Source organism: Onychomys torridus, chromosome 9, assembly GCF_903995425.1.
Source record: "Onychomys torridus chromosome 9, mOncTor1.1, whole genome shotgun sequence".
Lineage (NCBI taxonomy): Eukaryota > Metazoa > Chordata > Mammalia > Rodentia > Cricetidae > Onychomys > Onychomys torridus.
In genome coordinates this window covers 346433-373453 of record NC_050451.1, presented here as the reverse complement: position 1 = coordinate 373453, position 27021 = coordinate 346433, and the positions used below count along the sequence as shown (strand labels likewise).

The 27021-nt window shown below is 38.1% G+C and overlaps 1 protein-coding gene across 1 annotated transcript in view; it reads right to left on the bottom strand.

The window, feature by feature from the left end:
* The window catches only part of Dnah12 (dynein axonemal heavy chain 12), a 168422-nt gene that overhangs the window by 136367 nt on the left and 5034 nt on the right, over positions 1–27021 (bottom strand). The window contains exons 3-17 of the mRNA XM_036200006.1: positions 26397–26478; positions 26218–26244; positions 25132–25321; positions 23652–23724; positions 22805–22963; positions 22406–22601; positions 21530–21718; positions 20545–20701; positions 19191–19282; positions 12097–12275; positions 10624–10759; positions 7879–8004; positions 6023–6157; positions 5532–5725; positions 4793–5036 (exon numbers count right to left, since the gene is read on the bottom strand). Coding sequence (XP_036055899.1) covers positions 4793–5036; positions 5532–5725; positions 6023–6157; positions 7879–8004; positions 10624–10759; positions 12097–12275; positions 19191–19282; positions 20545–20701; positions 21530–21718; positions 22406–22601; positions 22805–22963; positions 23652–23724; positions 25132–25321; positions 26218–26244; positions 26397–26478 — 2179 coding nt within the window. The remainder of the gene's footprint in view (positions 1–4792; positions 5037–5531; positions 5726–6022; positions 6158–7878; positions 8005–10623; positions 10760–12096; positions 12276–19190; positions 19283–20544; positions 20702–21529; positions 21719–22405; positions 22602–22804; positions 22964–23651; positions 23725–25131; positions 25322–26217; positions 26245–26396; positions 26479–27021) is intronic.

The window sequence follows — 27021 nt, the reverse complement described above, 5'->3', positions numbered from 1 at the left end:
CATGAACCTTAGTATCACACAAAATAAAGCGCTTAAGAGCAAATTTAAGAAATGTGGGCCTACATAGTAAAAATTGCAAATACAGTTTTTAAGGGAATGGAGATCTAAATGATTGGAAAGATAATTACTTATAGCTTAGCTCTTTTGAAATTGCTGGCCAGTGAAGTCCCATAGACCCCCCAGATATTACAGGCTATTGCCATTGCTCGTGGTTACCCTCCAGAATCCTACTGTTAAAGATATCACATACTTGAGTCACAGAACATGGAGAAATCAAGCTGATACTGACCTGGATAAATCATATCTAATGGTTAGTTTTTGTAATGCTGAAAAGTGCTATACATGCTTCCAGAGAACAAAAGTAACCCTCAGTCTTACCCCAGCTATGAACCCTGTGAGTTACAACTATCCTGGCAAGATAAACCAACTGGTGTAATAGTGGCATTTAAATGTTATGGGAGTAGTCAAGCACTTTCTGATTGGACTTAATGCATACTGTATAAGATGGAACCCATGCTTGGTACCATAGTCAATACCAAAAAGCTGTGGCTAGAGAGGCCCCAGGGAGAGAACCTGCTACTGTTATTCTGAAAAATGAGCACAGTCTTAAACTGAGTCCTAAGAACTTATCATGACACCTATAGTGGATCTCCCAAACCTCACCAGAGAAGTTTCTTTTTGTAGATGATAATTAACATATGATAACATAGAACTACAACTGGACAAGGTGCAGAGAGTAAAGATTGAAGTGATCATGCCTAAATGGGATATCTCTACCACAGCCTCTCTTCCCCAGGCTCAGAAATCACAGCAGAAGAGAGGGTAAAAAGTTTATATGAACCAGAGGCAGTGGAAGCTGTTACTTCACTCTGTTCCATGATGGCAGAGGACACAATAAGGTAGTTGTACTTATGAACTCATAGTAGTTAGGGAAGCATATACAAGACCTATGCAAGCTCAAATCAGACAAAACCCCTCCAATGGAGGGGAAAGCTGAATGCTGTGGACATCGCTCTCTGTATAAATAAAACGCTGACTGGCCAGTAGCCAGGCAGGAAGTATAGGCGGGGCAAGCAGAGAAGAGAATTCTGGGAACAAGAAGGCTGATTCAGGAGATGCTGCCAGCCTCCGAGATGAGTAGCAAGGTGTAAGTTACTGGTAAGCCACGAGCCACCTGGCAAGGTATAGGTTAATAGAAATGGGCTGAGTTTAAGTGTAAGAGCTAGACAGTGGTAGGCCTGAGCTAATGGCTGAGCAGATTAACTAATATGAGCTTCTGAGTGATTATTTTATAAGCAGCTGTGTGGTCTGTGGGACTGGGCAGGAGTGGAGAAAACTTCAGCTGCAGCTGAACATGAAGTTGCATTCCTAGATGAGGAGCTATTTGTTAAAGATAACAGCTGGGAGGGGAAGACCAGTTTTCTTTACAGGTGTGGCCCGACCAATCACTCATACTATAGCAGATGGGCAAATACTCAAGGTTATACCGGTAGTGCAAATTGCACAGTATGGGTTTAAAAATTATGAGGGCACAAAGGTAGGCATGGAAGGGGAGAGAATGGACTGGAAGGAGCTGGGGGTGAACACGATCAAAGTACAGCTATGAATGTTCTAATTTGCTTTCTGCTGCTGTGATACATCAATGACCATACCCAATCACTGTCCTTCATTGCTCACTGGAACTACATGCTATAAGGTCCTACTGCTGAAGACACAGTGCGTTTTGGTTGCAGGACATATATCAAGCTGGAACTGATCAAGAGCTTTCCCTCATGCTGGCCAGCTTTCATAGTGATGGGAGGTACCATGCAGGTGACAACTATGGTGTTACCTAGTGCTGGACCCTTCATGCTACAATACTGAACTGCCAGGCAGGATGTGCTTACTGGTGCAATGGGACCATGATGGTCAGTGGGATAATCAATTACTTTCTGATTGGATCTGAGGCTGGCTCCACAGAAGGGAATCAATGCCTACTACTGTAAATGTAAAAAGTCCATGGCTCAGGAGGTCATAGGCCCTAGATAGGAACCTACTACTGTTGTTCTGTTAAATGCACATGTTGAACTGCCTTCTAAATAGCTGTGTATAGACTCATACCTCAGTAAGTACTTCTCTCAACCTAGGGAGAGAGGGTTCTATCTTTGGTGGGCAGCAGTTAAGGTAGAGACCGCCAGAGTGCTAAGAATAGGTTCCTGGCGAATGTTTAGACACCTAAGTGGGACCTCTATATCATATACCTGCCTCCAGGCTTAGGGACCATCATAGAAAAGCAAGTGATAAGACTCTAAGAGCCAGAGGATGAAGAGAAGTGCTATGGAATGCTTCCTTTTAGACATGACATACCTGTCATGAACTGACTGTAGCTAGAGGTTACCTGTATGAGACCAAGTGAATAAGATCAGTTAGAATTCCAGCAGGCATCAGTAACTGGACTGTTTCTTTTCTTTCTTTTTTTTTTTTTTTTTAAGGAAAGGACACAAAGACGTGGGAAAAGGAAGAACAAAATGGGTAAAGAGTCAGGCATAGGGGCTTCTACCTGAAATCCTGACACTCAGGGAACTAAGGAATTGCCATTCTGGGCCACACAATGAAAAGGCTAATCCAGGGGTGTCCAGAATGATCTTGTCTTAGAACAGGGCAACTGATCTAAAAAGGTATTTTTCCAAAGAAGGCATGAAAATGTCCAATAAGCGTGTGAAAAAGATAGTCAGCCTTCAGGTGGATGCAAGTCAAACCATGAGGCACCACTTTGTACTCACCAGAGTGGCCAAAGCCACCAAGACTGACGTGAAAGTATAAAGTATGTTACCCACAAGTGTCAAGCTCCCTTTCTGTCTCCTGTGACCCATGAGGTTACTACTGGAGGGACTGTGGGTGCAGGCAGAGTACAGGAAACCCAGAGAAGGGGAGGGAGATGTTACAAAAAACAAAATAAAGAAATGTTGTGAGCAGTCTTATAGTAACAAGTTTAACAACTTATGATCTTCAAGGTAAATTAAGCAAATAAGGGAGTAATAACACATACTACGTTTTATGGAAAATAAGATAATACATTCACACTGCTATATATGTAACAGAATTTTAAAAGTATTCAAAAAAGTGCTAACACTGATCACCTGGGTAAGAAAGATGAGAAATGTGAGAGGGGAGTTTGCGGATCTTTATGGGGTATAAAATGTACTAAACATTGAAAGTCATCCTTAAGTAGTTTATTTTTTTTTAATGAGACAACTCATCTGATCATTGGGAGAATGTGGCACAGAGAGGGCAGAACTCAAAAGCACCACAAGTCTGCAGTCTGGACACACCAGCTGCACATTTGGCATCTCCACCAGAACCATTAGTGTGTTACCAGCTTTACCAAAGGAGGAAGTAACAGCCAGTGCTGTTGTCTGTGCCTGCAGCCTGAGGACTGCGGAGGTAGGAGGAGGAGGATCACGAATCTGAGGCCAGCCTGGGCTCCTCAAGTTCCAGCCAGGTTGGGCTACATAACAAGATTGATGACATGAGCTCAATTCCAAACCCCACATGGAAGAAGGAGAGAACTGACTCCCACATGTTGTCCTTAGACTTACATACGTACACATGTAAGGCATGCATGTGTATGCACCTGAGGAATGACAGCCACAGTTGTCCTCTGGCCTCTAGATACATGTGTATGGATGTCTGTACACAAACATGCTCCTACATACATGAACACACACAAGTACATACACAAATGTGCATGTACATGTGCATACACACATTAATAGTCTTGCCTAGAGTGAAGAAGGTGGGGATTTGGCCAATAGATGAGGCAAAAAGTATTTCAAAGCTACACTAAAAAAACTACTACAGCCGGGTGGTGGTGGCAAATGTCTGTAATCCCAGCACTCGGGAGGCAGAGGCAGGTGGAGCTCTGAGTTTGAGGCCAGCCTGGGCTACAGAGCAAGTTGCAGGACAGCCTCCAAAGCTACAGAGAAACCCTGTCGAAAACCAAAAACACAAACACAAAAACAAAAACTACTACACAGATTATGTAGGTCTCTGCTTATATCTGTTTTTTGTTTGTTTTGTTTTTTGTGAGACAAGATATCACTGGATAGCCCAGGCTAGTCTGGAGCTTGTAATTGTCCTACCTCAGCCTCTAGGTGCTGGGATGAAAGGTGTGTGCTGCCCGAACTGACCTAGTCTGGTGATCAGATGGCCAAACATCCTAACTGTCGTGTTAGAATTCTCATCCAATAACAGATGGAAGTGGATACAGAGATCCTCAGCCAGGCCCCAGGTGGAGCTCCGGGAGTCCAATTGTTGAGAAAGAGGAGGGATTGTATGAGCGAGAATTGTTAAGACCAAGATTGGAAAAGCACAGGGACAAATAGCCAAACTAATGGAAACATATGAACTATGAACCAAAAGCTGTGGAGCCCCCAACTGGATCAGGCCCTCTGGATAAGTGAGACAATTGAATAGCTTGAACTGTTTGGGAGGCGCCCAGGCAGTGGGACTGGGACCTGTCCTTAGTACATGAGCTGGCTGTTTGGAACCTGGGGCTTATGCAGGGACACTTTGCTCAGACTGGAAGGACCTGCCTATACTGAATCCACCAAGTTGAATTGAATCCCCAGGGGAGTCTTGGCCCTGGAGGAGATGGGAATGGAGGGGAGGGGTTGGGGGGAAGGTGGGAGTGGGGGTGGGGGGGGAAGGACAGGGGAACCCATGGCTGATATGTAAAATTAAATTAAATTAAAAAAAAGAAATCATCAAAAAAAAACAAACAAACAAAGAACAAAACATAAAACATGTATACCTTAAAAACCTTTATCTGCTCCATTACTGTAGTACACATAGCAATTGTAGGATTCTCCTTTGGTTCTTCTTCAGGTTTCTCATCTACCAAAGATCGTTTTCTTGCTGCCTTTCTTTTTTCTTGTAATTCTTTTTTTTGCTTAGTTTGGAAGAATTTCAGTGTCTTAAAAATTTCTCGGGAAAACTCATCGACATCAGCTTCCATGCTTTCCCCATTAAGGTCCAAAAACCCTCCATCCATCCACCTGAATAAAAAGAAAAAATAATTTTAAACTCCTGTTTTTGAACTACACACAAGTATTGAGAAACTTTTGTGTGGACTCATTTTCTCCATAAGAGCGATAACCGAGGCACACAGAAGAATGATGGCAAAGGCACAGAGCTAACACCATCATTGAAACTACAGTGCCTATGCTGAAACATACATCCAATTATAAACAGGTAACTCACACTATTCAAGCAAAATGCAGACTGGCGCCCACACTTTTATTTTGTGTAAGTATTACTAAACTAATTACATAAAATGTGAACTGACTCTGATAAATCCAAGCAAGACTCAGAAGTTCTATTATAAGGTTCAGTGGCACATTAGTGTCATCTGAGGTGCTCCTATACGATACCTGCTTTTCACACAAGCAAATGAATACATCCTACTTTTAAACTTTTAACAAGAAATGTCTTATATTTATACACCTTTTAAATTATTCGCTTAATTTTTGTATTACATTACTAAAAATTACCGTTTTTCTGTTCGTTGCCACTTCAAAACAAAATTAAAAAACTTCTGGTAGGGTTCAATGTTGACTTTTAGTTTTTCCAGTTCAGGATACTTTGTCAATTCCCATTTGAAAAGTTCCTCTTCTTTATTAATAAACTGAACTGATTCTTCTGATTCCTGAATACGTTTCTGTAGTTGTCTTACATCTGTCACATACTAAAAGCAAACAAATGTTCCAGAAATATCCATATGATACTATAACAAGATTGCATAATATTACATAACGAATGTTCTCCTATTTGTACAATGACTTTAACTATCAACGTCACAACATGACTATGGTGATGAGCAGGACATGGGTCTGCCTTACCATATGACAGTAAACTAAATCAGACATCAGGTTTGATAACCAAGTGCACCTTCTTTTGGCATGGTAAATGCATACTTCGTCTACATTTTAAAATGTGTTCACCTATGGCTGGCCACAGTTACAGCCCTAAGTGTGTATCTGACCTGTTGCATGCGATCCAGCTCTGCGAACTCTGCAAACTCTTCCATGCGACGCGATTCTTTTTCTATTTCCAAAATCAGTTTCTCTCTCTTGGCTATTAGTTCATTTTCTTTTGCATGTTTAGCATGCTCAATGAGCTTTTTAAAGAGATAATTTAATGGTGTTAATTAATGTAGAAAGAAAATAATTTTGAAATAAAAATATGAATGTAATTTAGAGAAAATGAAAACAGAATCATTGTCTTTAATGACTGATGCAAAAACGCCAAGAGTAAATAACAGAGACAAATTTTCCTGTTTAACATATTGTGGCATAATCTTAAAAGCCACCCTTTATAGAGCATACACATACCATGTATCAAGGGCTGTTAAGAACATTTCTATATTATCATTTTCTCTACAAAGATAAAGAAATTGAGTTATATGGAAGTCAAGAAGCATGTCAAGGTTACAAGATTGTAAAAGCAAAAAGTCAAGACTAAAACCTTGTCTATCCCATGCTTTTTGTTATTATTCTATTTTGTCTCCCAATTTAGAATAAGCTGGCTGATTACTTTTCAGAATTTTAAACTATATTCACTCTGATATAAAATCCTAAGTATGACATCTCCAATCTCTGAGAATTAGAGTTACTCAGCTTCTCTGAATTACTTTTAATCATCTGTAAAATGGGGACAAATTGGGACAGCTGGGGTTTCATGAGTATTTAATAACAATAAACAGAAATAACTTAGTTTGTTGTGGTGATATTTTATTTGTACTGAAATGTGATTTTATTTGTATGTTAATAAATAAAGTTGCGGGTTGGGGATTTAGCTCAGTGGTAGAGTGCTTGCCTAGCAAGTGCAAGACCCTGGGTTCGATCCTCAGCTCAAAAATAAATAAATAAATAAATAAACAAATAAATAAATACAGGAAGGAAGGAAGAAAGAAAGAAAGGAAAGAAAGAAAGAAAGAAAGAAAGAAAGAAAGAAAGGGAGAAAGAAAGTTAGTTGCCTGGGGGTCCGAGCTAATAGCAAGCCATAGCAGAAGCTGAGTGGTGGTGGCGCACACCTTTAATCCTGATCACATTACAGGCAGATCTTTCTGTGTTCAAGGATACAGCCAGCATGGAGACACACGCCTTTAATCTCAATACAGATCATAGAGACCTAGAGGTCTGTATAGACAGGCAGTAATGAGGACGTCATGTGGTTGGGTTTACATCCAATAAGAAGGCAGAACAGAAAGTCAATAAAAAGACAGACACACCGGAAGTAGGCCTCTTTCTGAGGGGAAGGACAGCAGTGGCAGTGAAGAGTAAGAAAGGTTTTTTTAGTATCAGCTCTTAGCTACTGCTCTGACCTCTTGGGCTTTTAACTCTGCATTATTTGGCTCTGTGTTTCTTATTTAATAATACGACTGTTACATCTACAGTTTGTGCTTACTATTAATTTACATAATAGTTCTGACCTCTTTGTTATTCACCCGGCACTTACCAAACCCTGAGAGTTAAGCCTAGAAGCCTGTTCTAAGCTGGCTATACCATAACAGGTGAAAGACACAGACATTCACACTGACAGTTTTAAAGTCGGATGGAAATTGGTATGACAATTAAACATCCACACCACTTAAAATGTCAGAATGTGGGTGAAGTGAGAAGGCTCTGCCAGTAAAGGTAATTGCCACTAAGGCTGATGGCCTGAGTTCAATACCCAGGACCCAGAAGGTGGGACTAGAACCAACTCCCACAAATTTTCCTCATACTTCCACATGTATGCCATGTACACACACACACACACACACACACACAGCAGGGAGAGAGAAAGATAATATTAAAACTTTCAGAACACAAATTATACACTTGAAAATAAACTTACTTCATCATTCTCATCAAAGATAGGGTTAATTTTTGTAGGCCACATGAGGACAGTTGCATTTAAATTTAAGTCTTCTTGAGGAAATAGAAAAACATCTAAAAAGTAACTCATTTGCCGCTTAGATTCCTACAAAAGAAACTCTAGATGTATCATAAAAAAGAGCACAGCCAACAATTTCTAATATTCCTTCAAATTTAATATTTGATGCTCCGTCCAAATCACTTAGGTATTTTAATATCTATCCTATATTTATTTGGCTTCAAGTCATACAACTGTACTTTAAGGTGGGTTTTAAAGATTGTTAATGCTTTCACCAGGGGCCGGGAAGATGCTTTAGTGGTAACACACTTGCTGTACAGGACCTGAGTTTGAATCTATGACACCAACAATAAACAGGTGTAGTGGTGTGTGCCTATGATGCCAGAGTGTGGGAGGTAGACCCAGGTGGATCCAGGGACTTACTGACCAGCCAGTCTCACTGAGGAAGTGAGCTCCAGAGTCAGTGACAGAAACTCTCTAAAGGAACACAAATAGGAGAATGATAGAGGAGGACATCCAATGTTGACTTCTGACCCCAACACACATAGACCACGTGACACCCCCCCACACACACACACTACACACACTCCCATACATGCTATTAGTTTTCTCTGATTGTTGACCTAATATAAAGATAACTCTTTGACCTCCTTGTTCATGATTTTAAGAGGTGATTAAGTGTTTGGCAACCTTTGAAACTTTTGATTTTAAAATAACTTAAATTCTTTTTGTTCTTATGATTTGATTTTTAATCTTTGATGATAAATATTTTACTATCTTTTCTTTGTTTTGCATCCTTAGTAATACTATCATATTTTGGATTATAGCACTAGTCCAGGAAGAGCTCCAGTATAAATGGCAAAAGAAAAAAAAAAAAAACTTAACACAGTCGATGTACCTAATTGGAGAGGCAAATTTTTTAGCCCCCATGGATCTCATTGATCCAAATGTTATACAGCAGTGATGAAACACTTAAAAAAAGTTGGGGATGACAAGATGGTTCAAAAGAAAAGCATATGGGGCCATGCCCCACAACCTAAGTTAGATTCCTGGGTACCACACCAAGGGTTGTTCTCTGACCTCCACACATATATCCTAGCATGTGCACACCCCACACTAATTAATTAATCCATTAATTAAAACATAATTAAAAGAAAAGTTGCATCTGGTGGTACATCAGGATTCTCAGAAAGGAGGAGTAATGCTCAGTTAAGTTCAAGCCTCCAGTCCCATGACTTCTGAGGGAAATGCATGAATGTAGTCTCCAGTATCCCTGCACAGAAATATTTTCAGCCGTACTGCCATTAATAACAAAGAATAATAAATATCCAGAACAGAAAATTCTAAAACTCCTTTTATGTATGCAGATGTAGGTACATGTGTGTATGGAGACCAGAGGTCAATCTCTGGTATCATTCCTTAGGATATGCCCATTTATTGATTGATTGATTGATTTTTGTTTTTTAAGACATGGTCTCTTTCTATAGCTTTGATTGTTCTGGAACTCACTATGTAGACCAGGCTGGCATTAAATTCATATACACCCTCCTGCCTCTATCTCTGAAGTGCTAGGTTTAAAGGCATGGACCATCATGCCCAACTGTCCACCTTGTTTTTTTAAGAGTTTCTCTCACTGGCCTAGGGCTCAGTAATAAAAATAGATTAATTGTCCAGCAGGTCCCAGGATCCACCTGTTTCGGCCTCCCTGGCACTAGCATCATAAGCACGCAACACTAGGCCCAGCTTTCTATGTGATGCTGGGGATCAAGCTCAAGTCCTCATGCTAGTGCAGCAAACTTAAAAACTAGGTTATTGCACATGGATACAGCATCAGAAATTGACTACACTCCAGTGAAAATATGCTGATATAACACTCACAATATGCAAAAGAATACACACAAAATGGTTCCTCTTAGATGAATATCAAAGTCACATAAAAATAAACTGTGTGTACTAGAAATGCACACTTAGTTCGTAAAACCATAAGGAAGGGTAAGAAAGTGAACTCAATCAAAAGGAAAACTGTATTCACATGCTGCTGGGCCAGGGGCTGTGATGGTGGGCTTCTGGGCTTTTGGTTCTATTCTTTCCCTGGGTAGGAGTTACTTGTTTTACAATATCCTAAATTATGTTTGATGTGATTTTTAGTAATATGTCATGTGCTACAGCACTAAAAGCCTTTCAAACAGAATGGAAGTTAAATATATTTGAATGGGTATAGGATCTTGTGCCATTTTTAAGACTACTATTAGTCTAAAAAAATCTTAAACTCCACATTATTTAAGAATATAAACATAATTGGCTGGACAGTGGTGATGCACACCTTTAATCCCAGCACTCAGGAGGCAGAGGCAAGAGCATCTCTAAGTTCGAGGCAAGCCTGAGCTACAGAGTGAGTTGCAAGATAGCCAGGGCTACCTAGAGAAACCCTGTCTTGAAAAAGAAAAAAAAAAAATCCACAATTGGTGAAACTAAAGAAATCAAAAACACCATTTTAGGGAAAATCAAGTCGAAGCCTACAGGGGATGGAAGAGAAAGAGAGCAGACATCTATAATGGAGAGAGGAGAAAGAGCAATGGGTGTGACCAGAACAACACAGGTGAGGCCTTCTGGGTTATTCTGCTATTTTATCTGGGTGTGTCAACACTGATTACTTACTTCACACTAGTTGATAAGGTTTTTGTTTGTTTGTTTTGTTTTGTTTACCTGGATCCTTTCAGCCAACTTACGAATTCCTAAAGTTCTAGCTTTTTCTACAAACGCGATTAGCTCCATCATTTCTTCTGTTGTCTCAGGAACTCGCAAAGCGTGCTCTTTGATTGTTTCAAATTCACTGCAGATACTGACAGAACATCTGCTTTACTCTACTTATGACAAGTCATTTGTAGTACATTTAATAAACATGTGCTATGATTGTTATAAAATTGGAACTCTCCTAAAAACAACTGGCTTATTCACTAAGATATCATATAATATTTAAGCTTAGCTTGTCTGATGTCACTATACACATCAATAAAAAATCAAGGTAATACTTTTATTATACTTAAAATTATGGCACACTTAATTACTTTTCTAGTGATCTCTTAAACTCTCTTCAAGAGTGAGATGAAAAATTTAGTAGACCTTAAATCTGACAGTCTAGTCTAAATCCCACCTCAGCTGCTACTAAGGTGCTGGTTAGTTTTTGTCAACTTGACACAAACTAGTCTTAGGAGAGGAGGAAACTGCAACTAAAGACTGGCTTCCATCAGACTGGCCTGGGGGAAGATTGATTGATTGGTGTAGGAGGGCCTAGCCCACTGTGGGCAGCACCATCCCTGAGCAGGCAGTCCTGGGATGTACAAGAAGCCAAGCTGAGCAAGCCATGGCGAGCAAGCAGGCAGGTAAGCAGATTTCTTCCATATTGCTACTTCACTTTCCGCCTTGAGTTCCTGCCCTGACTCCCCAAATTGGATTTTGGCCATTGCCTTTATCACAGCACTGAAAAGCTCACTAAGACAACTAGTTTTGTGAATTTAGGGCAAACTTCAATCCAGTTTCTATATTTATAAAATGAAGCTATTAATACTCCTCCTGCTGAATTGTGTAATACAAGGATTTATGTAAAGGGTATAGCATAGCTCAAGTCCCTATGAAACATAACAATACAGCAAATAAAAAGATCATATCCTTGTTTATATATTTTAAACTCTAAGATATCTTAGAATATCCTATGTTTAGAAGTATGAATCTAGGTATCCTGTGTCATTATTCAACAAAAAAAGTATATTTTTCAGACTTGTCTTTCTATGCCTTAAAATATTTGTATTGATATACCACTAGAAATATCAGGAAAGAATCCAGCTAGGCTGGAAAAGATGCATATATACTTTTGTATGTATGTATGTATGTATGTATGTATGTATGTATGTATGTATGTATGTATCTATCTATCTATCTATCTATCTATCTATCTATTTTGGTTTTTCAAGTCAGGGTTTCTCTGTGTAGCCTTGCCTGTCCTGTAACTCGCTCTGTAGACCAGGCTGGCCTCAATATCGTAGAGACTGACCTGCCTCTGCCTCCCAAGTTCTGGGATTAGGCATGTGCCACCACCACCCAGCAATCCAAACAAGAGTAAACTTAGTAAAATGTTTCTTTGGCCCTGTTATTCTGAATACAGTAATAAATGTTACTTACGATTCATTTTCTTTTCTATGTTTCACAGCGATGTCACTTAATAGCATGTTTGCAAAGGTTCTTGCTTTGTTTGTCAAGCCCACCTTCAAGTCTTCACAGTCCAAACGAATCATGGGATAGTGAACCCATTGAGGCAAAAGCATTATTTCTGAAGCAAGACTGAAAAACTTTTCTATAAACTTTAAAGAAGAGTGTTTAAAAACAAAGTTAGACTTTTATAATTAGTGATTTTATAGTACTATATTATGATGAAATTCTTAATCATGTAATCTATTATTCTTGCTAAGTGACACATATTCTTTTTGTTACACAAATTTGTTTCCTCTTGATGTTGAGACTACACCCAGGGCCTGAGGATTCTGGCCATGTGCTCTACCACTGAACTACCAAGTGTGTTGACATCTATAGCATCAAAATCTTCATGTTTCACAAGGTTTCTTCAATTAAAAATATGCCCAAAGTCAACTGATTTCTGTTTAGGAACAAATGTATATTATGCTATAATATTTGTAGCTGCATATATTTGCTTTTGCCACTACTGAATAGCTCTCTGAAGGTTTTAATTCAATCTTTAGGAAAAGAAATCTAAGAAACATTCTGTGTTAGAATAGTCCAGAAGGACAGAAATATTATGGTCTACAATTACCAAAGATCCAAGATCTTGGAATTTATATCTATTTCTTAATACTTAAAAACTGGGATGATTTTTAAAAATTAAACAAAGTAGTATAAAGTGCAACTTTGACAACATATGTTGCATTTTGTGCAAATGAAACACGCTTGCAAACTCTGAACAATCTTTGACTTAACGTCACAATCAATGTTTGATGCTTCTATCAGCCTTCTTCCTTGTTATCCCACCCATAGCCAAAACTCCTGCTCCTTTTGTTCATTCACAAAAATATTTTCCTTCATTTTAATCTCAAAGTTATCATATTCTTCTACAGTTTACAGAATTGAATGAATTGGGTTTAACCTTTTCTTTGTCCAAGGGATCAGAGGGCGTTAACTAATTTAATGATTATCTTGAATACTTGCCTTTTTGTTAAATGGAAATATAACAGAAAGTAAATAGTGCTGATATTAATAGAGAGCAATGAGTAACGATGAATTTAATAACAAGAGAGAAAACCACAAGAAAGTGATTACTATAGTATGTTTCATACAAACTTGTCATGAGACAAAATTAAACAATGCAGGTTTATATAACACAAAAATGCCAGGGAAAATGAAAAAGCCCTAGGTGACACAGACAATCTCCCTGTTGTATATTTTAAATATATGCTCAAGAATTATGTTCAAGAAAATAGAGGAAATATGAATATAAGAAGGAAAAAGGAAACTCATCAAAGAAATGGTGGACCACAAAATCTGACATGCAAATGTCACTTAACCATTACAGAGTGACACAGAAAACAAACAAACAAACAAAATAGCAGAAAACAAGTTACCATATAGCTATCATAAGACCTTATCAGCAATTAATCCATGGATTACGTCTACAACCAAAAGATAGAGTGACTGATGGGCTGGGGAGATGACTCAATGGTTAAACTGCTTGTTGCCGAGCATGAAGACCAGAGTTCGACCCTTAGCACTCATGAAATCTGGGTGTGCCCACAGGGCCTTTACTCTCATAGGGACAGCATAAATTGTAAGAACAGACAACACAACAGATCTCAACAGAATTTGACAACGTGGAAACATATCGAATATGCAATAAAACTAGAAACCAACATAAGAATACTGTGGAAACTATACAAGTGGATCAAGAAAGAAAGAAAAAAGGAAAACTTAAAATCTCTCCTTCTGCTAAGCCATTGAGATTGCTCAGTGCATAAAGGCACACGGTAGAGATGGAATTGACCCCTGCAGCCTAATTTCTCACTTCCACACAAGGGCTATAGTAGGTGTAGGTACACACACACACACACACACACACACACACACACACACACACACACCTTTATTCTCTATTCCTTCTGTCTCCATATAAACATCTGCTTCAAATATGAGCTCAGCTGGGCATGGTACTGTGTTCCTGTAATCCTTCCATTTGAGAGGTGGGAGCAAGGGGATTGTCCATTCAAGGCAGGCCCACCTGGGCTACATAGTGAGTTCCAGATTGGCCTGTTTGACATAGTGAAACCATGTCTACACACACATGTGCACACACACATGTACACATACACACACACACACACACACACTTGACTTAAGCTCACATTTTTTCCATTTCTTTCATGAAACCTTCAACTTAAAAAACAATAGCAATTTTCTTCTGTGTTCACATAATACTTTGCTAATCTCTATTCTAATTTTATATCAACATATAATTGTTATTTATTTATTTTTTGTTTGTTTATTTGAGACAGAGTTTCTCTGTGTAGTCCTGGCTGTCCTGGAACTCATTCTGTAGACCAGGCTGGCTTGAACTCAGAGATCTGCCTGCCTCTGCCTCCCTAGTGCAGGGGTTAAAGGTGTGCACCACCAATGCCTGGCTAATAATTGTTGTTTCTACATCAAGATTTCAGTGAAAAATTTAAGCTCCTGAAGAGAGTATTTAAATATTGTTTATTTTTAATCTTACCGTCATAAAAATTTTTTATAGGAGTGGGTGAGATGGCTTATCAAGTAAAGTGCTTGCCTTCAAGCCTAAGTGCCTGAGCTTGATCTCTTGGGCTCACATAATAGAAACAGAGAAACAACTCCTCTAATTTCCACATGTGTACATGCTCTCTCTATAAGTAAATAAATTCCATCTTAAAATATTTAAATAAAATTTTATTAACTCAACAAATTAACTGAAAGAATAATTAAAATAATTATGAAGCAATTAAATGGCTTTACTAAAATGATGCTTTGAATAAGAAATTTTATTTACATTATTTGAAGCACTACCTAGGGTGAAAGATCCTAATTAAAGAAAATTCAAAAAATGTTCATTAAAAATAAACAGAATTGTCCTTCTGGATTAGCATGTCTATTCATATTGTGATTGTTCCGGTCCTGCTTTCATAGCTTTTGCTAAAAGAGACAGTTTCACAGCATGGTATATGATATCGTGGCTCTTACACACTGGCAACTAATGATGGAGAGAGGGAGAAATAGCCTCTTCAGGAGTGAGCCCCATATTGGTTATCTAAGATAAAGTGGTTAGTCCTTAAACATACAAACAATAAAAAGGAGTCAGTGGTTTGTTGGGGTTTTTTTGTTGTTTTTGTGGGGTTTGTTTTGTTTTGTTTTGTTTGTGTGTGTGTGTGTGTGTGTGTGTTTGAGGGTATAGGAGGCTGAAGTGGGGAAAGGGAAAGAGAGAATGATGCAATTATATTTTACTTAATATGTATTTTAACTAAAATGCATTTTTTGGATTTTTTGAGATAATGTGGAGGCCCACAGAAGTTTCCTAGTGAAATCTGAGCTTGCTTTACCCAGCGGCTGCGTTAGAAGATGACTTGACCATGTGTGTGGTTACCAAGTGACTGGCAGGGTCTGCACATGGCTGTGCTGGGGGGAGATATTTTGCTGCTCTCTTTAGCATTCCTATAAAAAGCCCCTTTTCAGAGACAGAAGAGGCTGATGGGTAATGATCCAGGCCCTCCAGAGTCTATCTTGTGTTTCTATCTGTTTCTCTCCCCTCTATCCTTCTATCTAAATATTTTTCACTCCTCCCTCCTCAAGAGTGCCCTGGGGGATAAGTGGGAGCAGGCTTCCCACAAAGAAATGGGTAGCCTCTAAAAAAAGACAGGGTTTCTCCATGTATCCCTGACTGTCCTGAAACTCACTCTGAAGACCAGGCTGGCATCAAACTCACAGAGATCTACCTGCCTCTTCCTTTCAATTGTTGCAACTAAAGGTGTGCACCATCACATCACAGTGCACTATCACACCTTGTGGAGACCCACAGAGGTTTCCTAGTGAGAACTTACTTAGGGTCCAAGAATCTGAGCTTGCTTTACCCAGCAGGGCTGCATAAGGGGATGATTTGACCACGGACATGGTTACCAGGTGTTTAAAAGGGTCTACACTTGGCTATGCAGTTTTCTTTGATCTAGCAAAGGGAGGTCTTTTGCCCTGCCACTTGGCATTGTTATAAAAAGCCTTTTTGAAGAGACAGAAGAGGCCATTGAGTATTGATCCTTTCAAAGCTATTCTGTGTTTCTGTCTTTCTCCTCTTCACTATCTTTCTAATATTTTCTTATACCTCTCTCCTCCTCATAGGAACCCTTTAAAAGTAAGGGATGCCCCAGGAGAGCACAGGAGAGCATGGGGCACACACCAGAAGGGTCAGGGAACAGTTGACTCTGAGTTTGAGTATGTTCTGGGAACACCAGGGGCCCTGTGGAGGCCAGGCAGCATCCCCAAGGGTGAAACTGGGGTAGAGGTGGTGTGGGATCCAGGGAAAGCTGCTGGCTGACAAGATGCCAGAGTAGAATGATCCCTGGTGCAGAGAGAGCAGCAGAGATTTTGAAATCCTCCCTGCAATGAAAAGAGCAGGGTCTGAGTCCTTCGCAGCAACTGTAATGGCAGCAAGAAATGCTGAGGTGATGCAGAGCCATGCTCCAGGCTGAACAGCCAGACCAGGGCTGTGTGAGAACTGCTGAGATGCTGGAACCTAGGGCAGCCTGAGCTCCCAGCAACAGAATGAGGCAGAGCCATGAGGCTATCCTGGGAGCAGTGTTTGGCTATGCAAGTAGGGTGGCACATTGAGGTTTACAGGACCTGGGGGGCTGAGTGCAGAGCCTCTAGCCAAGCAGGTAATGGGGCCTTTGGAAGCCACAGCTCACAGCAGCTGAGTTTCCTCCCTTGAATTCCTGTGGTACAAGGTGGTTGAGAGCCCTCAAGGTCTCAGGACTTGGATTTTAAAAGCAGAAATGGAACCAAGCCAGTAGCTAAGGTCGCTCAGCTTCTGTTTGCTGGCTGCATAGACAGCTTTTTCCAAAGAGCTCATAGAAGCTCAGTTACTATGACAGTCACCTTTATCCTAAGGCAAAGTTCCTAGGAAAAGACTGCCATTACATGTTGCTGTAACTGAGAGTGAAGTTTCAGCAACTCTTGTTGAACTAGGTTGCATTCAGAGGAACTGTAAGACTGTATCAGAAATCTTTCAGTGGAACATTAAGGCTATTATCAGAACTGACTTTTTGAACTTTTGCAAACCTCAGAAATGGGACAATTTTTAATTTACCCATAGACTCTATCAAATGCCATGACTTGTGCATTGTTTTGTTTATGCATATATGCTTTATTAACTGTGGTGATTCACAAACTGTTTTGTGTTTAAAATGGAACTGTCTAAGTGGAGAACTTTGGTTTTTTTTTTTTTTGGTACTCAAGCTCAAGATGAAGCTTAAAAAATTATAAAGAATTAAAAATATTTTCTTGTCTCTTGAGTGGACTGATGTTAACTTGTGTTAATGTACCCTAAGTTTTGTATAGTTCTATTAAGAGATTGCTTTTGCATATTTGCTAAAGTTTGTAAAGTGTAAAGTATAAATAGTCTTAGTGAGAGTTTGCTTTTGGATGTAAGTTTGTAAGAATTGTAATTGTGTATAGTAATAGTCATACTAGAATTATGTTAACCTGTTGATATTAATGAATCGTGGTTTGGTGAAGCTAAGGGAGTCTTTAGGTTTGATTCAGTTGCATCCAGAGTTTATTTATTATTTGATGCATTTGCATCAAGAGTTTATTGATTTTAAAAAAGCTCTTGATGCAGCTAAGGCTGCTATAGACATCTTAGACCCATTCAAAAAGGACATTCCATCTTTGGCATCCTCTACTCCTTTACAAGGGGTATGTGGCAGCCATAAAAATTGTTGTGATTGCTCCAGCTACCTGAGTCAGAGCTGAGTTAAGTTCTGTAATTTCCCCCACCAGAGGTGGTAGTCAGAGACGGGTAATTCCTTCTTGCTACCTGCCAACCTAAGACAGAGTATGCATGATGGAAAGTGTATCGCCATGATGGATAAGGCTCATTAGTGAAGAAGACGACCCAAGGCAGTCTATCTGAAGGCTCTGAGGGGCCCTTTAAATATTAAGAAGGGAGCTGTGGAGACCCACAGAGGTTTCCTAGTGAGAACTTACTTAGGATCCAAGAATCTGAGCTTGCTTTACCCAGTGGGACCACATAAGGGGATGATTTAACCACAGGTGTGGTTACCAGGTGTTTGGAAGGGTCTACACTTGGCTTTGCAGTGTGCTTTGATCTAGCAGGAGGGGGGGGTCTCTTGCCCCAACCCTTGGCATTGTTATTAAAAGCCCTTTTACGGAGGCAGAGGGGCTGTTGTGTATTGACCCAGGTCCTTCAGAGCTATCCAGTATTTCTAACTTTCTTCTCTTTGCTATCTTTCTATCTAAAAGTTTCTTATCCCTCTCTCTTCCTCATAGGAACCCTTTAAAAGGTGGGATCTGGCCTCCCACAACACCCGGCTTTAAAACATTTTTAAAAATAAAAACAAAACAAGATCAACAGTTGTCTGTAATGTTCTCAATTAGTCAAAGAGTAGAGAACAACTGATCACGAGGTGCCCAGCTTCATTGGATACATTTATGACACAATCTTGTGCCTGAGGCTTAAGGAACATCAGGAAATATGAGTGGGAATGATTGTAGAGCAAGGAGACCAGGAAATCTTGCTGTGAGATTGTGTCTCCTAGAAAAGACAGGGAAGCTATACACAGGAAAATCTCAAGGTTTGGGAGGCAGCACCCTTAGATAAAGAATTACAAGCAACTAGGGACTGCTGCAAGAGGGTGGACTAGTTTTCTCCAAGGATGAATCTCCTAATTGGTTATCTAATACCATGTGGTCAGCCCTGAAATCATTTACAAACAAACAATATTAGATGGACTCAGCAGGTTGTCTTTAGGCATATACATATGTACATATATGCGTGTGTGTGTGTGTTATACACATGTAATATATATGTGTGTGCCTAAATATATATGTAACAATAACAAAGAAAAAGAGGCCATGAATTTGAGAGAGAATAATGGGTACATGAGAGTTGCTAGAGAAAGGAAAGGGAAGGGGGTAATGATGTAACTATATTTTAATTAAAAATATTAAAAAAAAACAGAATTACCACTTACCTCTGTGTATTCATCAAAAGTATGGTCTTCTGCCTGGAAAGTTTCTATCATCTCTGTTGCAGTCCCATCAAGGAGCCAATTATAGTTTTCAACTGAAAATTAACATCTCAATTAAAATCTGAATAATATTTTAATATTGTAAAATGTTTTTGTATTAACATAGAACAAAGTAGCCTACTCAAGTACAATTTTAATAGGATATTAACATTTAGAGAAATAAGGAGAGGAAAAATATTTAACAGCCATTACTTTGTATGCTAACCTAAAAAAGTTAATGAAAATGTTTAAAGACTCAAGAGGCAAACCAAGTAAATAGATTTTGAAGCCAAAAAGACAAGTTTATTTACTATATTGCAAAGAGAGCAATAAAATTGTCTGCCCAAACATGTGTATCTTTAAATATTAAATATACTACAATATTTGAAGCTTTGAAAATAATTTAGAGGTGTTGTGCATAGTTGTTCTGTCTATGACCTTGAAGCACCACCCCTAGAGATGTAGCAGGTAACTGCTCTACCTGTCTATGACCTTAAAGAACATGTCCCTGGGGTCTGGCCTCACAGCGACCCTTAAGACCTGAAAGGCACACAGGCGTGCTCTTTTTGCTACCTCATGGGTTTGGATGCTGAGACAGACCAGGTGGATGAACAGCCTGGTTTTATAACTCAGCTTTCCAGGACCCTATGATAAATCTCCCATGCTGTAGTGAGCTTTTATCCTGTAATAAATCCCTTTGCCCTTTAAGCAAACTCCGTGGATTTCTCGCTATGTAGAGGAATAGATTATGTGAGATAGCAGACAATTTTAGTCAATACCCTTTCAAAGGGCAACTATCCATCCTGATATCAAATACACTTGTGCAGTAAAATTAAATTTAGGCTTTTCAAAACTGTTTTTTTTTAAATATTGTTATTGATTCTTTGGTAATTTCACAACATGCACCCTGATCACACTCATTTCCTGTTTCTTCCATGTCCACCCTCCCACCTTTGTGACTCCCCCCAAAAAATAAAAAATTAAAATTAAAATTAAAAAATGAAAAGAAAAAAAATGAAGTTCAATTTGTGTTATCTACTCACTGTAGCATGGTCAAACTCATTTGATTTCAGTCTTGCCTTAGCTTCTTTATTACTCCAACATTTCCATTTTTCTTTTTCCTTTGACTTTATCACCCTACTCCATTAACATTCACCCCTCAAACCAGACAACAAAATGCAAGTTTCTAGGTCTGATCCATGACTATTGAATCCATGATTCTGCTTATTTCTGGCTCTTTTATAACAGTACAAGAAAACCAGATATCTGCCTAAATTTAATCTAAAAATAGAATGATAAAAATATATTTCACATATACCATATGAATCATAATGTGCTTTTGTGCCTTCTAAGTTTCGATGTACTGCTATCTTCAGCTCATTAACAGCCCATTGTAGCACATGTTCTGGAAGTTCTGTGTCAAGATGGACAGGTGATGAAGTTCCTGACAGCCAAGAAGATACTGTTTGGACATTCTAACACAAAAACAAAAATGAATGTCATAAATATCTAACTGAGCTGATGATCTGTAACATTTTCTTTAAATTTCTGTGTCCAAGAAAAGGCAACTCAATGAAAAGTACTGACTTAATAGTAAATCGTTTGTAATGCAATATGGAAACTTAAATTGGGGCTGAGTATGATGCATGGATCCCAAAACTTTCTCTAAGGAGGATAAAGTAGGAGGCTAAAGAGCTCCAGGACAGCCTGAGCTACAACATGACACCATGTCTCAAAAAGTAAAACCTCAAAGATAAAACAGCAACCACAACAAAACCAATCCATCTTAAGTTAGTTTTCTATCATTTAACAAGCACTTATTAACTATATCAAGGTGGTAATACTAAAAAGCACTAGAAAGGAGAAATATGTGACATATCTTGCTTTGGTTTTTGTTTGTTTGTTTTGAGACAGCGTTTCTCTATATAGCCCTGGCTGTCCCAGAACTCACTCTGTAGACCAAGCTGGCCCCGGACTCACAAAGTTTCTGCCTCCAAAGTGCTGGAATTAATGACATGAGCTACAATGACTTGGATTTTCTTTTTTAAGACATTCATAACTTAGTAGCAAGAAGACACACACAAAAGTATTCAGAACAGTAAAAAAAAAAAAAAGTAAAAAGAAGGGAAACATCTCCAATTAACAGATGTTTTCAAAGAAAAACGCATTTTATAACTTAAAATAACTGGTAGGTTAGTAAGAGGTATAATATTTTATGTTTATACAGAGCACAGTGAGATTCAATTCAAATATTCTGAAACAGAATAGCATAAGGACATATAGTGGTAAGGATGAAGTAATACCTGCAGAATTTCAGATATTCGTTCTACCAAACCCAAAACAATATCTTCCAACTCTTGAAAGGTGGGATAAAATTCCATTTTATCTTCATCAAATGTCAGCTCCATCTTAAATATTGGAAGCCTGTCTTGGTGTTTTGGATCAAAGAGTTTTACAAATTCTTCTACAGTTCTCCGTAAGAGATCCTTTAGCTACATGATATCATAAATTAATGTTATTTCAGAAGGTATAAACTTACTCTTTACCTTAAATGAATTTGAACAATTACATGATCTCTATAAACTTGCTTACTCCTGGAGTTATAATCCTTCTTAATAAATATCTAAATACACAGAACAATATGTGCAAACCAGATTTTGTAATAGAATATTAGTACTCTAAACATGGCAGTGTAGAATTTCTACATTTATTTATTTCTTTTCAAAACCTATGTGTGCAATATGTATGTGAGCATAGGCATGTCCATGCCATGGTACATGCATGCACCATGGTACTTTTGTGAAGCTCAGGGGGCAACTTTTGGGGAGTCACTTCCTTCCCTTCACCTTGCTGAGGCAGGGCCTCTCTTGTCCCTGATGTTGCACCGACTATGCAAGCCTTTGAGCAGTTCTTCTGTCCCTGTTACTCACCTTGCTGTAGGATTTCAGATGCAGGCTATAGCCTCCAGCTCTTTATACTGGTCCCAGCAACAGAACCTAGGTTGTTGCCTGGCCAGTTCTTTTACCTACAGAACCACTTCCCTGCTGGCCTTCTTTAATTTATTTAACGAAATTGCTTAGCACCATGCTTTAATGAATTTTTTTAGAGTACTGAATTCTAAGTGTTATCAAGATACACATATAGAACATATATACGACTTGACATAATAGCATTTATACCTGGTTTGACATAAGTATGGAAACACAGTTGTAAAAGGAATCCATTTTTTCAGGCTTAATGCCTTCTAGTGCCTCCTTCCTAGTAAAGAGATTTATAACCTTTGGATACCATGTGTTCATTATCCTCTCTTCTGATTTTTTAGATTGAATTGATAGATCATTTCTCAGTGCTTCACAATCAATTGGGCCTCTAGCTCTACAGAGGAACAAAGGAAAATAATTCAAATGACAGATTGGTCTTTATATATAGTTGTTGAAACAGATAAGATACAATTTTAAAGTTCTAAAATATAAAGAAAGGTCTTAAGAGTTTTGTAAGTCAGCTTTAAAATTACACAATAAAATATGTCAGACAAGGAATAATTCAACTACTAATTAATACATATATAAAGATTTTACCTAATTCCTGTTAAGTCCAGCAAAATTATATCTGCAAATGTTGTATAACCGAGCTCCAGCAATATTTTCATAGTTGGATGAACAATATGCAAATTAGATAATATTTGGCTCCTTGCTTGTACAAAGCTAGAATGCCAAGGATTGGAATAATCTAGTCCTCTGGAAAAGCAGAACACCACATTAAACGTGACTGAAAACATAACCCAAGTTTTGAGAAATTAACATTAAAGTGAAGACAGTGGGGCCTAGCAGGAAGGAACTGCAGTTAAGAATAGAAGTTTTTTGATTTTGCACACTCAGTTTTGAAACTACATTATCTTTAGAAAAAAGATATCACTTGTGGCTAAAACAAACTGTATTCCCAGTTAACTTCTACTTTGCTCAAGCTCAGCTACCTAAAATGCAGAAGTAAGAACAGTGTTCGGTTGGTGGAAAAATCTATCTGGCATATATCAAAGATTACTCAAGGCTAAGCTGAGTTTTTTGTTTATCATCACCATCATCATCATCATACCAAGTTTCAAGTAACTTAGATTAACCTCAAACTCACTATGTGGCTGAGGCTGGCTTTGAACTCCTGATTCTCCTGCCTCCATATACTGAGTCCTGGGATTACAGGTGTAAACTACTTTACAATGTACATCATGTTATGTTGAATTATTTTTCATATAGGTCCTCCTAATAATGTAAGTAGAACTTGATGATTAATGTAGAGAATATCTTTGGAGATTTTTTTAAAGAAAATACAGTTGAGCTTCATGATTGCAGACTTGAATATAAGATCAGTTCATTTTTAAATTGTATCCAAAGCTAGATGATATACTGTTTTTAAAAATAGTTTACTCACACAGGAGATTCAGGCAAAGGGCCCCCTTCATCTTCAAGCCATTGAACTGGAGGTTTCACAAGAACACTTTGTACTAAAATACACATATATGTTAACATTTTCTGAATATCCTTCCAAGATCTATTTTCTAACTAAGACTAAATTAGATATTTTTGTCTAAATCTCTAACTTGATTCTATAAGGTAGAGTTTACTATACATTAAAATGAGTACAAGAAAATACTCCCTTCCTTTAATATAATCACATTATTAGCATTATTTTGGCCTTCCTCTGGAGGTGAATTCAGATACAGGAACACTCTTAATTCTCAGTTCTTTTCATTCTATCTATTAAAAAATCACCAGCAAGACCACTTAAGAAGTTAATTCTACAATAGCTACCAGGGATCGGGGAGAAAGGGAGTTAGGGAGTTATTGGTAAAATGTTAAAGAATTTCAATTAGCTAGGAGGAATAAGTTAAAGAGATCTATTGCATTGTTTACAAATACCTAACAGTACTTTTAAGGATTTTCAGCACATGCATAAAGTAATACATGTCAATTGGCTCACCTTAGACATTACACAATGTATACATTATTTGAAGCATATTGTATATGACATATATATACATATACATACATATATAAATTTGTCAATTAAAGAAGAAAAGCCAGAGCCTAGTGTGTTGACTCGTATCTGTAACCACAGTCCTCAAGAGAATGAGGCAAGACTGGTCAGCTGAGGGTTCATAATAAGGTTCCAGGTCAGCCTGGTTACAAAATGATACTCTGTCTCAACAGCAACAACAACATTCTAATAAGAATCACAAAGATTAAAATGCATGAATATAGCCAGGCAGTGGTGGCGGCAGCGGTGGCGGGGGCGCATGCCTTTAATCCCAGCACTCGGGAGGCAGAGGCAGGTGGATCTCTGTGAGTTCGAGGCCAGCCTGGTCTCCAAAGCGAGTTCCAGGAAAGGTGCAAAGCTACACAGAGAAACCCTGTCTTGAAAAAAACAAACAAACAAAATGCATGAATATTTTCTAACAATCATTAAAAATATGATAGCTAAAACCACAGTAACAAAATAAAAATTAAATAGTAATAAATAGTAGCTAAAAATACAAAAGGTACCCTTAAGTTGTAAAGTCATTGACTGGGTTGTAGTCTCAGAACATAACTGTAGGTAAAAATCATAGTGAAGAAATACATACATTTTAAATATATAGTATTCAATATTCATTTTACTTCTACTCTTTTGTCTTCTTTTGTTTTTTTGATATAAGATCTCATGTAGCTCAGGTTGGACTCAAACTCACTATGCAGTTGAGGGTGGACTGAGAATTAAGAGTGTTCCTGTATCTGAACTGGAACTCTCTGTCTTCCCTGTCCACCTCTCAAGTGCTGGTGTTCCAGATGTGCGCCACTCAGCTGCCTTCCACTTATCATTCACTTATGGGACAGATGTAAAACAAGTTTGGTCTGTGTCAAATGCTACTTACCCAAATATCTCTTCATGCTTTTTTCAAAGTCACTTGACACCTCACTTACGAGACTTCCAAGCAGCTCTTCTCTTTTCTTTCCTTCCTTTAAGTGCTCAGGTATCAGCATTAACATGTGGTCCAGCCATTCTGGCTGAATGGGTACTATAGGACTACTCTCTACACACTGCTTCATGTAAATGTAGTTCAACTTGGAAACATTAAAGAACAAGCCAAATGGTCAGGATGATAAAACATTTCTGTGTAGCTCCTAAATTCTATTTTCTAAGACAATATTTTTTCAGAATAAAAAATACTTACTCTAAAAGTCTCACATACACACCACCACCACCACCACCACCACCACCACCACCACCACCACCACCACCACCTTACCACCCCACAACACAGTATAAACATACATAATGGATTTTTTTTAAAAATTAGATGAACTAAACCAAAATCTTGACTAGTAAAAGGAGGTTATTCCATAGTATTCTCAGTTCATAAGGAAAATTTCATATTCATATTTTCAGTCCTCTATCCCAAAGAAAATCTTAATGGACTTAGAAAATTTACAGCCTCATCTGCAAACAGGCTTCATGATTTCCTCTTATATGAAACCAGCTCCAAAAGTTTCTGGATCCGTTACTATTTTATAGAATTTCATGTTGGCATGTTTCTACCAGTCACTCCACTGTCCCTTGTCGTTACTCATGCAGTCAGTGTCCCTGAAAGTCTCCAGCACCTAGTCAGCATATAGTAACTCTCCATAAGTACTTGGTAAGTGAAAAATAAATATTATATCAATATTAGGATAATTAATTATGACACTATTTTTACAAGAGAGATGTGTTTCTTCTATAACTGATATTTTGAATTCTTTCAATAGTTTGGAATAAGAACTAAAATATTTATACAGATAATCCTCAAATAACAGATGGCAACACAAATACAACTACTGAAAACCTCATTTGTGGTCCACAACATGCTTGTTCCTTTGGGTGGAGAAATATAAATTTCTTTACAGACTTCTTTCCTAGGAGGTCTTAGAAGAATACCTTGTAACTATTTTGAACATTTTCAAAACAAGAAAATCCAACTCACTCCTTTTTTTTTAATTTCACTGGTCATCTGTCAAAAATAAAACAAAAGACAAATAAGGATGGATTAAAACATTTTAATCAAATAAAATCTTAAATACAAATGTTCTTTTAAAACTGAGTTCTATTAAGATTCACTTAGGAAATAAAATGGAATAGGGTGGTTTGAAGGTGAGAACTCACAGTCGGAGGGAAGTCTGGCTCTGGTAATGAAGGTATTCTTTTATCCAGAGTTTTGTCTAGATTTTTTTTTGCTCCAACAATTCTGAAATTTATGGTTAGAAAAGTGTATGATGAAATGAGCATTAATTACTAAATACTTCAAATTGAACATTTTAGACATCTATACTAATACTAAACAAAGGAATTTTCAAGAGATCTTTATTTGATCTACATTTTGGTTTCTTTTTCTTAGGAGGGAGATACTGAGCGACAATTTGGCCTTGAACCTGCTACGTAGCTGAGGCTGGTCTTGTATTTATAGCAATCCTACTGTTTCGGCTCCCCAGAGGGTTGAAATCACAGGCATGAGCCATCACACCTGCCTCTGATTGGACTTTTTGTGAGAAACAAATCCTAGTGACCATTACCTATGATATCTTAAATTTTAAATTATTTAAAAAATACCTTAAAAGAGTAATACTAAAAATAAAATAATTTTCAATTATAACTTACTGATATCTTTTAAATGAATTCTCATATAGGGTAAACCATCTCTGCTGAAATGCCAACATGTCCGAGAAAGCTTTCCTTACAGCTGTATAAGAAATACCTCTGGAGGGCTTCAGAAGCCTCCCTTTCTTTCAGC